Source organism: Aethalodelphis obliquidens, unplaced genomic scaffold (assembly GCF_003676395.1).
Source record: "Aethalodelphis obliquidens isolate GAN/ISIS:26980383/991018 unplaced genomic scaffold, ASM367639v1 scaffold30, whole genome shotgun sequence".
Lineage (NCBI taxonomy): Eukaryota > Metazoa > Chordata > Mammalia > Artiodactyla > Delphinidae > Aethalodelphis > Aethalodelphis obliquidens.
The window spans coordinates 1,192,982-1,209,602 of NW_020837974.1; the positions used below are offsets into that span (position 1 = coordinate 1,192,982).

Genomic DNA, 16,621 nt, shown 5'->3' on the forward strand with positions numbered 1-16,621 from the left:
TTTACAGCCGGAAGCTCCGGCTCAGCAGTTAAGACAGGCACAGTGGCCACGCCGGCCACGAGCTCGGTGTGACACGTTCTAGAATCTGTGTCCGGCATCTTGCCTGTCGCCCGAGTCCAATCCTGCAAGGCCCTGGGTTAGGCCGGGCCCCGACGAAGGCCAGGCAGGGAGGAGAGGGGCGGCCGGCAAACCCGCCTGCCCGCCGGGCACCGCAGGCTCAGAGCTGTGCCCTGTGGCCGTTCTTACGGTCAGTCTCCTCCTTCTGGCCATGGGGCGCTCTCCGTCCCCGGGGCTTTAGAGGGGAGGAGAGGAAAATTCCTGTGAACCACAGCAGACAGGACGGCAGGGAGGAGAAGCAAGGCCGTGAACACGGCCTGCCCACACGTGGAGCTTCTGGGAGCTCCCAACCACCTGCTCAGCTCAACAGGCGTCCTGGCTGCCAGCACACGCGGGACAATCCTTCCAGGAACGCTCTGAAGGCTCCAGCCCCACCCCTCGGGGGAGCAGGTAGGCAGGGGGCCGGGCCCTGCGGGAAGAAGCTGGAGCTGAGCTCCTGCCTTCCCTTGAATGGAACGGCGCCGGCAGGCAGCTCCCACCCACGCGGCAGCAGGGGCCGGGCCGCAGCTCCCCGAGCAGAGCCCGGGGGCTGAGCCCAAGCCCTCCATCACCCCGGCACACACCTGAGGGCCCTCACCTGCAACAACGCAGCTATTTCTAACTCTGCCTTCAACCCTCCTCCTGCCTGGAAAATCACCTTTGGGAAAATAAAGTCAACCGCCGTGACCTGAGATCCTTCCCCAGCCCGGTCCGCGGCCGCGGGAACCTGTGCGCCAGCCTCAGGTGGCAGAGCTGGGAGGCAGCGCGGGGCCGGCCTCTGCTCCCGCCAGCTCACCCAAGACCCTTCCACGGAGGCTCGGCTCTCCAGGGAAGCCCTTCTGAGCCCCGGGGCCAGGGTGGGAAGGGCCCTGAGTCCCCCAGAGTCCAGTGAGCTGGCCAAGGGGGTCACAGCTGCCGCAGGCCGAGGCGGCTCAGCGCACCTCCCCTCCCCCGCGGGCCGCGGGCACCCTGCATGGCGCAGCCGGTCTGCGCTGTGGACCTTCTCTCCGGCTGCTCCCCGTCCTCAGCTCACCCTCTGCACCTGCCCTGAGCCGGTGGGCAGGCAGCAGCTGTGGGCAAGGTGCTTCCCGTCTGGGACTCAGTGCCCTCGGGGACCAGCAAGTAGAGATGCCAGTGATCTGCTGAGAGTTCCCGCCAGCAGGGACCCCCCAGCCTGACGGCCCTTGGCCGCGGGAGCGGCACAGGTCTGGCAGCTCTTCTCCCTCGGCCTGTCCGCCGCCGTCCGGCTGCACGCCTGGCAGCACCAGGGGCACCTCCCTGGCCCGATCCTGACTTTCACCCCGTTACTCAGCCCTCCCGCGGGCACTGCTGACGCTGGAGCCCCCGCCCTGCTGCCCCCAAGGGACGGGGCCAACGCCAAGGAGGAGGGCCGTGAGGGGCCTGGGGGCGGACGCTTCCTGCGGGGGTCAGGGCTGCGGTGCCAAGCTCGGGGAGGCTGGCTGCCCGTCGGGGGGACGTCGGCGTCCTGTGCGCACGGCTGTGTGCAGTGCCTCCTACCTTGAAGATGAGGCAGTCGGTCTTGTGCTCGGCGTACATGGAGGTCAGCCGGTACTGGTTCTCTGTGGTGATGTCCACCTGGTAGCCCGTCAGTGTGTAGCACACCTTCCGGAACTCCTGGATCTTGGTCTGGAAGACCTCCTTCAGCCTCTGGTTCTTCAGCTCCGCGCTCTCCACCTGCTTCTTCAGCTCTGAGGGGGACGAGAGAGGCAGTCAGCTCCCCAGCCAGCGTCGGAAGGACAGACGCAGAAGGGCAGAGGGCGCCGGCTGAGGGGCGAGGAAGCCGCAGGCGGCTCCTGACGGGGAGGACGAGCCGGGAAGCAGCCCGGGCTCACCCCTCTCCTCCAGGCAGGGGCACAGATGGGGAGTCTCACCCGAGACTGCAGCCCTGGGTCTGCCCGCACCAACCAGACGAGCCGACAAACACTTCCCCGTATGCAGCCGAAGCCCTGCCAGGGCTGGGTGTCCAAGCCAGCTGAGAGGCGGCGGGGCGGGGGGCTGAGAGAGCAGAGGTCATCTGAGATGTGGTCCCCACTGCCCGCCCAGAGCCCAGACCGCTGGGAGAAGACAGGCTCCCTGGGTGGTGGGGTCTGCGAGGGCACCCCTGGGCCCACCATCCTTTACGCCCCAGCCCTGTTCTAACTGGGTGGCTCAGGACAGAGACCCTCAGGCCCGTTTGCTGCCCCTGCCAGGTGTACAGCCGCGCGGGGAGAAACCAGCTGTGTGAAGCCATCGGGAAGGCACGTAGCAATTCCCACAAATCCTCCACCCAAGGTGCCTTCCCAGTAATTAAACCCTGATTCATTCCCCCGTGAATTAGCGAAGCGGCTCCACTCAGCGCACACGAGTTGCCTCCGAGGCCAGGTGCTTCCTGGTGGTCCCATCGGGAGCCGCCCAGGGGGTGTGGAAAAGCCCAGGCCTCGAGCCGTCAGCCTGGTTTGAGTCCTGCCCTTCCCGCCCTGTGGTGGGGACAACCGTCCTCCCTCCTCACGCTGACCCGCAGGACCCAGCGTGTCTCGTGCTGGTTTAAGACGAGCAGATGCAGTCAGGGTCACCTGCAGGGAGCCTGCGTTCCAGGAAAGAGAGACCCCCCCGCCCCGTTCTAGACAATCAAGCTGGACGCCACAGGGCCAGAGGCTGAGGATTGGGGCGGGGGGCTGTTCGGCTACCCGACAGGCCCCAACACGCTCTGCTGCCGCCACGTGGCTGCGAGGCGGGTGCAGGGTCTCTCCCGCCTCACAAGCATGGACACAAGCGACTGGCGGCTTGGCCGCCGATCCACGGCGGAGGTAGGGCTGTCTGCCCCCAGGACCAAACTCCCGACAACATTACCACCCTAACCTCTCACACACTCTGTAACGTGCCAGGGTTTTGCACACACATCCCAGGTCCTGTCTCCACAGCCTGCAGCTCTGTGGGCAGCCTGGTATCGGCCGCCCCCCAGCTCTGATGCTAGCACTGCGCCCTGCAGCCTCTTCACGGCACCTGTGTTTCTGGCTGGCCGGCTGCCTGCCGCCTGCCCTGCCCGGACTGCCCCCATCCATCACCCGGCCCAGCGGCCCTGCGGACACTCTCGTTCCGGAGCTGAGGGCCTCTCCGTTGGGGACGTGGGCGTGGAGCCTTTGATAGATCGAGTAATCAGACTATGAGATCAAAAGGGTAACGGGCAGCTCTGACCCCACGTTCTTCCCTTGTCTCTCAGCCAGACCACCTAGGATGGACGCGTCAGCAGGAGGAAAAACTCACTGACCGAGCGCGTGCGGTGACGTGTCCCCGTGTCAGACGGCACTGCCTTGAGTACCTCTCAGGGGTCCAATGGGAAAAATTAAAGTTTGGTCATAAATGCAGCCCGATCTTGGAGAAGGGAGCGTCCCCTCTGCCCTCAGGCATAAAAGGCCGTCTGTTCCGCAGCTCACAGACTCCTACGGGGCCTCCCCGCTCGGGGGAGACGTGCCCCCTGCCGCGCTCGGGGACCATGCTCTGCGCATCTGCCGCGTGCCGGCACAGCGTGGCCCTCACAGCCCACGAGGCGGGGCCAGAATGTGGGGCTTGCGGGGGGCTTCCTCCAGGTCACAGGGGCTGCCAGAGGCCGAGGGCATCTGGCCCCGGTGGCCTGGTCCACGTGGGGCAGGAGGGGTGCTGCTTCCAGCAAAGCCTGCCCAGAGGCAAGTCCAGGGAAGGGACCACGAGCGCCACTCTGACTTGGGGCACAGTCAGCGTCTTGCCCTCCTGCGATCCTCGTAGCTCAGTCGCTTACATACATGTGAATGAGTGACTCACAAAATGGTTTGGATTAAATAAGAAAAGACAGGACTTCATCCTTGGAAGCGGCATTGCTCTGATTCAGCCTCTCCCAGAGCGAGCTGAGGCTTCCCCTGGTGGGACGGGGGCCTGCGCGGGGCACCCCCAAGACGCTCCTCTGCGGTCCCAGAGGCCAGAGGCTTCCGGAGCCTGCAGTGACCCCAATCTGCGCCCACCGGCAGGCACAGTCACAACTGTCACATCGAGGGCTGGCGGCCAGCCTTGGACCTGACCTGGCAGGGCCACACGCGGGCAGACAGAGCCGGCGCCGCAGACAAGTGGCTGCCAGGGCTCCACTGAGCTCCGGGGCCACCCACCCCAGACCTCACCGCCGTGTGCACGTCCCAGCCCGCTCAGCTGTGCCGGGGACGGGGTCACCAGACACTCGGGCCCAACGGCCTCACGCCTGGGCCCAGCCAGGGGCCCCTCCCCTCCTCTCCCCTGCCCTCCCCGCCAGCCCAGGGAGCCGGTCTGCACTGAGATGTTCCTGAGGCCCCCGTGACCGGCCCAGTCTCGGCCGGGCCCTGTCTTGCCTCTCCTGCCCTTTGAATCTTGTCCTCCAGCCCGCTGGCTGTCTCTCCTCTGAGCCGAACCTCCTCCCCCCCCACCCCTGCCCACAGGCCCCTCTCCCTCCCAGGCCCCTCTCGGGGCTCTCTGCAAGTCCCTGGGGAGGGAGGAGGGAGGTGGTGGAGGCGGGGACAGATCGGAGGTCAAGGGGCAGTGCCGTCCGCTCTCTGGCCCAGGCCCCTGGCCTCCTCCAGCCGCGTCCGAGAGGCCCTGGCATGGCTCTGACCCCCACGCCGCCTCGTCATCAACCCCAACCCTCCTGGAATTGCAGGAGGCAGCTGTGAAAGCTCAAAACTAAACTGCACTCCGTTACGTAAGAGAGAGCGCCTCACCCGAAAGCAGAGCCGCCAGGAGGAAGACGCGTTCACGGGCTCGCAGCTCCGGAGATCCAGGTCCCGGCCCCGAATCTGGAGACGGGTTTACCCGAGGGCTTGGGCACAGCCAGCGAGGGGCAGGCAGCCAGCTGGGCAGCCGGCCACGCCAGGCCTCTGCAGAGCCCGGCTGTGCCTCTGTTTTACTGAAAGTGCACCTGCCTCTCAGCCATTCAATTTCCTTCTTATGAGTTTGCAGGCTGAGGGCAGGGTGCGGAGGCGGCAGCGGCGAAAAGGTCTCTGCTCTCGCTCTCAGGTCCCGAGGGCGGCCCAGCCCCGGCAGCAGCTCCCCCTGCGCTCGGTCAGACTCCGGCTCGCTGGCCCACACTCTGGGATGGAGACCCTTCAGAGGGGATCGAAGCCAACAGCCAGCACTGCCCACTACACCCGCTTTGTCCCGGGAGGGGCTGAGATGCACACGCAGACAAGACGGCCGCAGAGATGCTCTGAAAGGTGGGCGAGGCTCTCAGGGGCAGGCCCAGCGGTCCTCTCATCCGAGTCCTCCCTTGCCAGGGGGCCTGAGCCGTACCCACGGGGCGGCCTGTGCCAGTCTGGCCAGCCCATCCTGGTCCTGTGCCCCGTGGACAGACAGACCTCCAGCAGCACCGCCTGCTCCAAGCGCCTCCGTTCTGGGACCCCTCAAGGCCGTGGCTCCCTGCTGGCGGGCTGGCCTGACCCACGTCCGAGTCCAGAGGTTTCTGACGGTACAGCAAGTACCGCCCCCCGCCCTCCCGCCGCTGCAGCAGGCCCAGCCCCCCGTGGGGAAGGCAGCTGGTGTGGGAGAGCGCAGAGCTGGGATGGGAACCCGGGGTCGCCAGACTCCAGGCCCGAGGCCTCCTGCCGCGGCCACCGAGCTCTGAGGGGCCTCGGCCCAGGCCAGCCACTCTGTTCTCGGGGCTCACACTCCGCCCTCTGCCCAGGATCCAGGGCCAGCCTGTCCTGCGTGAGGCCCAAGTCATCTGGACAGGACTCTGAGCTCCTAAGGGAAGCTGTGGCCTAACAGCCCCACCGTGGCCCCTGGCCTCTGCCCCTCCATGTCCACCCGCACTGGCTGCTGCACCCCAAAGGCGCCGCCCTGCTCTCGCCTCAGGGCCTCGGCGGGCGCCTGGGTGGCCTCTCCCACCTGGGCCCTAACCCCCATCCATCGCCCCTGGAGGGGTGTGGCCTCCCACCTTGTTCCCAGTGGGCCCCACCTTGGCGGTCATCGTAGCACAGCAGAGCATTTTAAGACACGCTTGGCTCGACGTCCGCCTCCTCCCGCAGCTACGAGCTCGGCAGGGAGGACCAGGTCCTCTGGCCATGACCGTGTCCCCAGGCATCTCAAGGAGCCTGCGGTGTGGAAGGCGCCGCTTCTCCACAAACTCTCCACCCCACCCCAGAAGACGACCCTGAGGGAGTTTAAGCACGAGCAAGCCCCTGCCCCCGACACACACGTGTTTATCCACGAGCACGTGTCCCTCCTCCTCTCCCTCCTGCAAAGACCATGAGAGGGAGGGGGGCCAGCGGTGCACAAGGGGGGACACGCGTTCCGAGGATGAGAAGCGGACGGGGACGCAGGCAGACGGGTCAGTGGCCCTGGGGGGCGCCGTAGCACAGCAGTGGGAGCGGCCGAGGAACCGGGGGTCTGAGGGTCTGTGCGAGGGGTCACCCCCGGCTCCTCCTGCCCCAGGGCAGGTCCCCCCAACCCCCGGCAGGGAGGAGACCCGAGTCCAACCCCACGCACACAGGTCCTTTTCAGACGCTCGCTTCCTGAGAAGCCAACCTGCAAGACACTGCCCGGAGCCACCTGTGGCCGCCCTCCTACACCCCACTGACCCACACCCCGGCCCTGCCCTCAGTCGTCACGGCTGGGCTGGCCCAGAGGGAGTGACCTCACCGGGTATCTCTCTGCGCCTGGCGGGGGTGGAGGAATAGGGAGGTCTGGCGGCTGAGCTCCCTGCCGAGCACCCCCGCCCGCCCCGCAGCTGGGCGGCGGCCCTTCTGGGAAGGGGGTTGGAGGCGCACCTCTGTGTCCCGCGGATGAGCCCCTGAGAGTGGTCTGCGTCCTCCACAGAAACAGACCAGGGGTCACCAGACGCAGCGGGAAGCTCCTAATGTAAACAATCAAAGAGCCTGGACAAACAGAACATTAGGAACCTGGTCGGAAGAGAGAAGAGCCGCCCCACGCTGGGGTCGGGATCACGCGGGCGTCCGCGGAGGGGCTCAGAGACAGAGCAGAAGACGCCTCCCAGAGACAAACACAGAAACAGAGGTGGAAGACAGCGAAGAAGAGAAGAAACGAGATTCTGGGAGCTCCAACATCCAACTAATAGGGGTCTTACATGAAGAGATTACAGAAAGCGGGACAGAGAAAACATCAAGGAAACCACACAAGAGCCTCCAGAGGCCAAGGCCGCGTCTCCCCGGGCTCAAGAGACAGAGCGTGACGATGGCTCAGAGCACGCCAACGAGCCCTAACCCAGGACGAGAACGCAAGCCTACAGCTGATGGGCGGCCCGCTGTGTTCTGAGCACCAGGAAGCGAGTGGCTCGGCCGGGGGTTCCAGAGGCATCAGACACGTCAAGGGGAGAACCAGGACCGAGAGAATGAGGTGGACAGCAAGTCGTGGACAGAACGACAAAACGACACCTGCCCCGGATGGGAGATGTGGCCCATGGAACGAGACGCCACCCGTTCCAGCCGTAAGAAACACATACAAGGTCAGAGGATCCCAAGTGCTGAACAGTGATTTAACCAAAGGCGAGACAGCCACACAGGGTGCAGTGAGGCAGGGACACGCGTGTGTGCGCGTCCACGTGTATGGCCGTGCACGCTCACGTGCACAGGAGAGCTAGCGCCTCGCCCACCTGAGGACCCGAGAGTCACGTGCACACAGCGTTCAGACACAGGGTACGAGGCCTGGGGGAGCAGGCGGGGCCGCGTCTGCCCCACTCCAAGTCCACAGTCAGCACCTGGCTTTTTACTACCATGAAAAGGACCTTCCCAGCCCCTCGGTGGCCAGGGAGGGAAGGCCACCGCAGTGTCAGCTTCCTCGCGACCCAGGTCAGCAGCAAGGCGGAAGGCAGGTGTCCTCCCTCCGCCCCTCCCGCCCACGCCTGTTCTCGCCGTGGCTGACCACGGTCACGACAAAGCCACGTGGTGACCACAGGGGCTCCAAAAGGGCTTTCGTCCCTGCGATGAGTGACGAAAGCCCAAGGCAGCCTGGGGGCCCCACCGTCACCGAGTGGCTGCTGCTGAGACTGGACCCCCCCCCCCGGCCTCCCCGGATGCGTCCATAAATGGACCCCCAGTGGTGGGCAGATGCCACAGCGGGGGAGCTGGACCAGCCCAGGCCACGGGCACAGGGAACTGAGCCTTGTGCGGGCTGAGGACCAGGCCCTGCGCGCTGCCCGTCTAGGCTGGGCTCTTGCAGTGATGCTGTGTAGGAGGCTGGAAATCAGGGGCTATAGGAGCTTCTGAAGTTGTCTTCTGGGGACTCGGGACAGAGTCGTTTATCTTTCTGAAAAGTGAATAAAAAACACTTAGGCAATGCTGAGATTTTCAGGTTCTTTTAAAGAAAACGATAAAAGGACGAACGCATCCCCGTTAGGAAGAGCAGCCCTGAGCCCAGGCTGAGCCGGCGGCTGCTTCTCAACGTGGCGCATGTGGGTCCGCTCCCAGGACACCAGCCTGAGGACAAGAGGAAGGACTCTGGGACCGGCCGGCGGGAAGGCTGTGGGGCGGGCCAGGGCGCCTGGCGGGGGGCGTGCTGTCCGCTCGTCCAAGAGCCAGGACCACCAGCTCCCGGCTCTGCTCCAGGCCATGAAGGCGGTCGGGGTGCCTCTGACCCCCCGCCCTCTGCTCTCTGGGCACCCTGGCTCCTGTGTTCACGCACACCCCGTCTCCGCAGCCTGAAGGGGTCTTCGGTGCACGGCAGGGGCAGCCGCGGTGGGAGTGATGGCAGCCCATCTCCCGGACGCTCACCAAGCCCGTTCTCCGCGGCCCCCGTTTCCTCAGCACGTCCACGAGGAAGCTGGATGAGTGACTGCTGCCGTGATGGGACACCGAGGCTGGCCCGCCCCTGGGACCAGTGCTTCCTGCTGCCTCTGCTGGACCTTGGCGCCGAGGCCACGGCCCTGCTGCTCTCCTGGGACCCTGGCAGCCAACAGCACATCAACAACCTTGCCAAAGGTGAGCCAGCTGGTGACTCTGGGCCCATGGGCCTCGGGTCTTCCTGAGGTCAACGCTGGGTCCCAACTGGAGACTGGCTGTGGGAATACTGAGAAGGCAGGGGTGCGGCCAGGTTCCTGGGTGAGCTCTGGGCCCTGGAGGATGGTGGGTGTGGGACCAGGTCCCGAGCTGGGCCTCAAGCTGCTGGCGCTGGCGCTGAGGGGGAAAGAGCAGCGACCACGGGCACGCAGGCGGAGCCGAGCCAGGGGCTGGACAGCGAGGCCGCGCGGGATCCCACAGCTGCTGGACGTGGGGTGCTGGGGTGGGAGAAGGCTGCGAGGGGGGGCGGGCAAAACGTGTCCCCACGTAGCAGCGGGGTGCTTGGGAGTCAGTCCCTGCAGGCAAACAGAGGCCAGGGAGGGGCCCTACCCCAGGAGGGGAGCACCCCCACTAGTGTCGGGGCGACGCAGACCCCTCTCACGGAGCCCAGGCTGACCTGGATAAAGAGGCGCTGTGCTGAGCCACGCGGCCCGTCCACTGGTGCTGCCTCAGGCGCCCTTGGCCACTCGCTTCCCCGGGGAGGAGCCGGCCCCCCGGCAGGCCCCTCGGGAGGCAGCCCCGGCCTCCCAGCAGGCAGTAACCAGTGCTGGTTCTGCTGAGGCCCAGAGCGGGGCCACGCTGCCGGGGCCGAATTATCCACGCCTGGTAACTTCTAAACTATTTCAATTCTACATTTTTAAGTACTTAACAATTAGGCATCAAATACTGATGCAATTTTATTAGCCACCGTGGGAGCCAGCACTGTGGGACTGTGACTGGGTGAGGGCCCTGGCCCGGCTGGCCACCTAGAGGGAGGAGATGGTGGGCCACCTTCACAGCAGAGCTGGGCTGCCGCCCGACGTGGCACGAGCCTCCTGCCCATCCTCCTGGACGCCGCCTCCCGTCCCAGATCCATATTCCGGGAGAGGAGGGGGGAGGAGAGGAGCCTGTGTGGTTGGCAGGCGCCGAGGGGCCCAGGGCCAGCCGGCCGGGCAGCTCCGTGGTCCCCGGCTCCCCTCCCCGCACAGCGCTCAGCAAGGAGGCCTTTCCAAGAAAGGGCACAGCGGGGCACCATTGTCCCCCGCAGCCAGCTTCAGTGACAGGGGCCCAGGACCCTGACATCCGCTGGCCAGAGCCTCCTGCCGCCAGAGGGGACGGCTGTGTTTGAACTGCCTGCAGCCAGACGGCCCAGAAGAGGCTCTCCATCGTGAGCCCGTGTTCCCCGCTGGGCCGGAAATTGCACGTTTCACACGAGAGAGGAGACGCTAGCCCTGGAATTACATGCAGATGAGCAGCGCGTGCCCACCACCAGGCCTCCTGGCAGACGGCCGCCCTGGAAAGCACGGTGCCGGCGTTCAGACGGAGATCTCTGTGATTAACTGCTCACTCGCGCGAGCAGCTTGTCACCTTGCACAGAAGCGATCTGAAAAGACACCAGCAATTATGGCCCACCAGATTATGGGGTGGGAGAGTCCCGCGGTGACAGGCGGGCGCCGATGTGACACCACGTTCTCAGAAGACTCCCTCCCCCACCGCTGAGACACAGCAGCTGAGGCCCCAGAGGACGGCCCCTCCCCCCGCCTCGCTGGCTCTTTCGGGAGTGGAGGACCAGCTGGGCCTGGAGGCAAGGTCACCGCCTGGTGCCCACCTGGACTCAGAACAGCCCCGAGTGGGGCACAGACGTGGGGAAAGGCCCAGAGGAGGCCAGTGCCCGGCCCCCGGGCAGCGCCAGCACTGCTGTGAGGAACCGCCCTGAACACTGGGCACCACCTCGGTCACAAAGGTTGGTCTCCTGCCCAGGCCACCAGCAGGGCCCCGGGGAGCCCCGTCTACCCTCTGACGTTACTTAGGCACCTGCTTGGGTGCTGGCCACCCATTTCTCCCGACTGAAGCACCCCGACAAGGGTGGTGACCTGGGCTGCACGGCTTACGGCTGCCTGGGCGGCAGGAACGGGAGACGCTCGTCCAGTGCGGACGTGACTCACTCCGCACGCACTTGCTGGTCTTAGGCTTTGGGATGACCCTATGAAACTATCACCACGTGCGTCCCCACTTCACGGATGGGGAAACTGAGGCTCAGGCCGTCAAAGGCAAACCACCTGAAGCTGCGCTCATACGCTCACACGTGTGTACTCACACATGCACACGTGCGCACGCACACACATCCACACACGTTCACACACATGCCGGAGCCAGAAACCACCCAGAGGAGAGGCACACGACAGCTACGGTGCATCACAGACCCCGAGACGGAACCGGAGAACCCTGCTGTTGAACACGTGGCCGACAACTTCCACGTGCCCCTGCAGGGGGGCTGCCAGGGGCTACCTGGGCAGAGGCGGAGGTTTCTGGTGAGCAGGAACCTACGTGGGGCCCCGGCCTGCTGGCTCGGGGCGGGGACAGAGCACAGGGACGCCTGTCTGCAGGAGGCTCTGGCGCTCTCTCCACTCTGCGCGCCGCATGTATTATTAATTCCTGACAGTGGGCTCACACAAAACTAATTCCCTGGAAGGCGAGCTCCCTCTCAGAGAGGGAACCTTTTCAGAGCTCATCTTTTATTGACTGAGTCATTTTCGAGTCAATCTGTCTGCTTTCGGCAAGACAAGAGTTTTACATCTTCTCTTTCTCTCCTTTGGAGATGTGGCAGTCTATTAAAACCTGCTAACGTGTGCAGCTAGGCCTCAGATCCGAACTGGGATGACTTCCTCGGATGGCAGGAGATAAAGGAAGAGGACCTCGGGAGCTGCTCGGCTGTGGGCTCTGGAAGGAGGGGAGGCCGGGGCGCGCGGGGACAGGGCAGGCAGCCCCGAGGGATCCGGAGGGGCAAGGATGCAGGCTTCCCGGCAGAGCCAGGCCTGGAACGTCTCCCAGGAAGACAGGGTCCGGGATGGGGAGTGAATCAACGAAAAATGCCTGGGCTCTGCCCATAAGAAGTAACGTGCCAGACGCACACGCCCGGCCTGGAGGGCGCAGGAGGTTCCCTGGGGTGGTTCACACTTCACCATCAAGGACAGGGGGGCCCTCCTGCCCCTCTCCGGCCTGACAGCGGCCCTGGTGTCCCACCACACAGGGCCCCATTTCATAATTCACAACTGCCCAGCGCAGCAGGCGGTGCAGGCTCAGGGTCAGCCTCTGCCCGAGGAGGAAGCCGAGGCTCAGAGACATCAAGCGGCTTGCCTGAGGACACACAGCTTTTGGAGGCGGAGCCAGGACCAGAAGCCAGGTTGTGTGAATTCCGCTCCTGGGGCAGGGCGTGGGGCTTTGCCAGACAACTAACCCTGTGACAGCCCGTGGCTCCCCACCGGAATTCAGAAGACGCCGCCAATGCAGCCACCCCGCCCACCCCCCGTCTTCTCCTTCCACCTTTGCCCAGTTCCCACCTCTACAGAGGCCACCCCCGACCACGAAGAGCCACGGCCTCACCAGCACCCGCAAACATCCAGCACAGCAAGGTGAGGGGGCCCCCCCAAGGCCGGCAGGGCTTTTGGAGCCCCCCTGTAGATCCCCCCGGGCCAGAATCAGCAGGAAACGGGCTCTCCCCAGAGCCTCTGGGAGGGACACAGCCCTGTCGGTTTTAGCCCAGTGAGACTTCAGACCCCAGAACCGTCAGAGGACACGTCTGTGTTGCTTCAAGCCACGCAGTGTGTGACTTGTCATGGCGGCCGTAGGGCGCTGACCTGGGAGGCTCGGGACGGCCAGACCTCTGAGACTCTGGGGCCGCGCTTTCCCAGCCAGCAGCAGCAGCAAATGATGGCAGCAGCCCCGGCACCAGAACTTTAGGAACAGCTGCCGGTCACCCCATGGTGCACCGTGTACCCGGCAGTGCTCGGCCAGTCGCCCCAGGGTGTCCCGTGTACTGGGCAGCACTCTAGCCTCAGAGGACAGTCTGGACAAATAGGTAAAAACCTAGCCCTGATGGAAATTACATTCCAACCAGGGACACAGATAAAAACAATGTAAAGAAGTAAGACAGGCGGTATTCCAAAGGCGGTAAGCACCATGGAGGACAAGAAAGCCGGCAGAGGGGCAGCCATGCGAACAAGCCAGGGGCACCTCACCCACAAGGGGAGCCAGGGAGGAACAGCGAGTGCAAAGGTCCTGAGGCGGGACTGTGCTTGGACCGTCCAAGAAAAGCAAGGGAGGCCCCCGACCCAGAACCGTACCTGGAGATGCAAACAGTCTCCAAAAAGAACAGTGAGGTTGGGGGCCTCACGGCGTCAAGGCGGCAGGTATTGGCACAGACGCAGCAGATGGGCCGCGTGGCAGGGACTCTAGACCGAAGCTGAGCCCGGCGACTGATTCTCAAAGCGACCACCGGACACCCGGGTGGGAAGACGAGCCCTGCCCCCTCACAACACGTGCGCGAACTCACTGACGGGACCGTAGGTCTTCACGTAAGAGCCTCTAGGAGAAGGCAGGCGATCACAGCCTCGGGGGAAGCAAAGATCTCTCAGGGCAAAAAAAGCACTAAGCACAGAAGAAAAAACGGACAGATCAGGCTTCACCAAAATAAAAAACCTGTGCGTATCGAAAGGCAGCATTAAGAAAATGATGAGAAGAAAACAATCTAGTTGGAAAATGGGCCGAAGATTCCCACAGACATGTCACCAGGGAAGACGCACAGATGGCTGGTGAGCGGGTGAGAACATGCGGGGCGCCACCAGTCTCTAGGGAAACGCGGCCACCCCGAGACGCCACTTCACACCCGTGACGACGCTCTAATCAGAGTCGGGGAGGAACGGACGTTAGGGAGGACAGAGCGCTCAGGACACGCACGTGGGGCACGCAAAACGGCACAGCCACCTCGAAGACCCCTCGACAGTTTCTCAGAGTTAAACCCAAATCTACCACAGAATCCAGCAACTCCGCGCCACCCAAGAGGAAAGTCAACCTACGACCACACACAGACTCGGATCCCAATGTTCACAGCAGCCCAGGAGTGGGAACCACCAACGTGGGCACCAGCTGACTAGGGACACACAGCACGGCGCACGTATGCAGAGGAGCGCTGCCCATGACACGCAGGAATGAAGCGACAGGGAGGACCAGGCGGTGGGGCCAGAAACAGACGCCGTGTGCTGCGGCACCCCCTTTCTGTGACGTGTCCAGAAATGACCCACCCACAGACAGAAGGCGGGTCAGCGGCTGACACGGCTGCAGGGGGAGCAGACACCGACTGCGAATGGGAAAAGGGGTCCTTCTGCGCTGACGGAAATGTTCCAAAGTTAGATTGCAGGGACGGCCGCACAACGCGGTACATTTACTAAAAATAACCGTACACGTAAAACAGGTGAAGATTGGGAGTTTAGGTTTTCTTTCTTTCTTTTTCTTTTTTCTTTTAGAGACTATTAGAGGAGCGTTAGGTTCACAGCAAAACTGAGCAGAAGCTACAAAGATTCCCCCAAAACCAACACACAGGCCTCCCAGCAGAAGGGGCGCATTTGTTACAGCGGATGAACCTACCCTGACTCAGCCCCAATCACCCCAGCCCACAGCTGACATTCCTGCTCACCCTGGGTGTGGTACCGCCTATGGGTTTGGACAGACGTGTAACACATGTACTCACCACCACGTCACACAGAACAGCTGCACTGCCCTAGGATTCCCCTGTGCTCCACCTGCCCACCCCTCCCCCAGCCCCGGGCCACCACTCACCTCCCTCCTGCCCCCACAGCTCTGCCCCCTCCAGACCGTCCCGTATCTGCAATCATCCCAGACTGGCTTCTTTCGCTTAGTGTCGTGCGTGTAAGTTTCCTCCATCTTCTTCATGACTCGACAGCTCCTTTCTTTTCAGTGAGAATAACATCCTATTGCCTGGATGGACCGCAGTTTAGCTGGTCACCTGCTGAAGGCCACCTCAGTTGCTTCCAGGTTCTCGTGTGGACACCTAAGTTTTCCACTCCTTTGGGTAAATGCTAAGGAGAGTGAGTGCTGGATCATATGGTAGTTTGGTAAGAAACCACCAAGCGGGCGCCCAAAGTGGCGGTGCCATTGTGCATCCCCACCAGCCACGGATGAGGGCCCCTGGCACTCCACACCCTCGCCAGCCTTTGCTGTTGCCACGGTCTGGATCTGGGCCGTTCTGACTGGTGTGTGTGCGGGATCTCACTGTAGTTTGGGGAGTTCAGTTCCCAACGCGCTAATTCTGCGATGCCACGGGACACCAAGTGGGGGGTGTCACGCTGAGAGCTGGGAGCCCGACAGGGACGCACGGGGACCCCACTGACGCTGCAGACACAGCTCTTCTCTAGATGGAGGCCCAGTGGGGCCGCTTCTGCTGGGGACGCTCCCACCCGCCGGTCTCCTGAGCGGGCGGCCTTGCGCCGCTGGCCGCTGTCTCTGTCCCCGAAGCGGTGGAGAGGAGGGCTGGGTGGGGCCCGCCCCGCCCCGCCCCGCCCCACCCCGCCCTTCCTCTGCTGACTGCCTGCAAACCCGGAGATTAAATTACACGGCTTCTTTACAACTCCAATTAAACGCCTAATTGATGGTGCTGCCCTTTATTACCTGACACCAGAGAATAAACAAACAGTGTGAAGAGGGAATGGCCAGGGACACAGTGATTAAAATGCCAACCGGTTTGCAACAAAGCGCACTGTCTGGGAGCAGCCGAGGAGGGGGCTCGCCCTGGCGCCCCGGCCTCGCACCCACACCAGCGGGCTGACCCGGGCTCACCTTCCCCTCTCATTTCCTCTCCGGGGCTACAGGGGCTCTGAGGACATCGGCGTGGCCTCGAGGCTGGCCCGGGACCGGCGGAGAACACGGCCCCCCACCTGCCCTGGGGCGTCTCAGGCTCTGCGGGAGACACGTCGCGGACGGTGCCAACCGCACAGCAGCTCCAGGCACTCGAAGCCGCGGTGGCACTCCCTCAGGCCGACACGCCCCCGCTCTGACCCAGCCCGTGAGGACAGCGCCCCGCCCCTGGCCACTCTCGGGGGAGTCTGTGCAGACCCTCTCCCCTCTGGCTCGCGGGCCCGCGGCACTGAGGAGGAACGTGCCCTGCCCAGGCGGTCCAAGACCTCTGCCGCCCGGGCCACCTGGCGACGTCCATCCTCGGCTTCCACGGTCTTCTGTGGGGCTCAGGTCCCGTCTCCGAAGTGGACGCTTTAGCCTGAGCCGCCTTCTATGACTGGGTCGGGGCAGCTGCTGGGCCAAGGACTCTCGGGCCATTCCTGTCTCTCCAGACAGAGGAGATTCTGCCTGACAGACAGGCTCCTGCGCGGCCGGGCCGATGGGGCTGAAGGATGGCAGCAGTCACCATCCTCACTGCTCCCTGTGGGCTCTGTGCTCCGGGGATGCAGTCACGACGGCCTGGAAGGGTGACCAGCCTCAGCTCAGAGCCGAGGGGGCTGAGCGGGGGCAGACACTGGCCCCGGTCACACAGCGGGGCCTGCAGCGGGCGTTCCGGGAGCGAGTGTGGCCGGTTCTGCCTCTCACCAGCCGAGACCCGGGACCTGCGAAGCCAGGACCGCTGCCAGGACAGCAGCTCCTCCCTCAACCGGCTCAAGAGGCCCTTTCCTCTAGGACTAAAAATTCACTTAAATGAACAAAAAGAAATTCATGAAGCTAAGGGTTCCAATACC

At 64.1% G+C, this 16,621-nt stretch overlaps 1 protein-coding gene across 9 annotated transcripts in view; it reads right to left on the minus strand.

The window, feature by feature from the left end:
- The window catches only part of MAD1L1 (mitotic arrest deficient 1 like 1), a 315,176-nt gene that overhangs the window by 33,071 nt on the left and 265,484 nt on the right, over positions 1-16,621 (minus strand). For 6 of the 9 annotated variants that reach the window (XM_027125595.1, XM_027125597.1, XM_027125600.1 and 3 more), the window contains one exon: positions 1,615-1,805. The exons of 1 other annotated variant lie outside the window; for it this stretch is intronic. In XM_027125595.1, coding sequence (XP_026981396.1) covers positions 1,615-1,805 — 191 coding nt within the window. Of the gene's footprint in view, positions 1-1,614; positions 1,806-7,334; positions 10,465-16,621 lie in introns of those variants that run through there. 2 more of the 9 variants (XR_003436929.1, XR_003436928.1) reach the window with 2 other exon arrangements.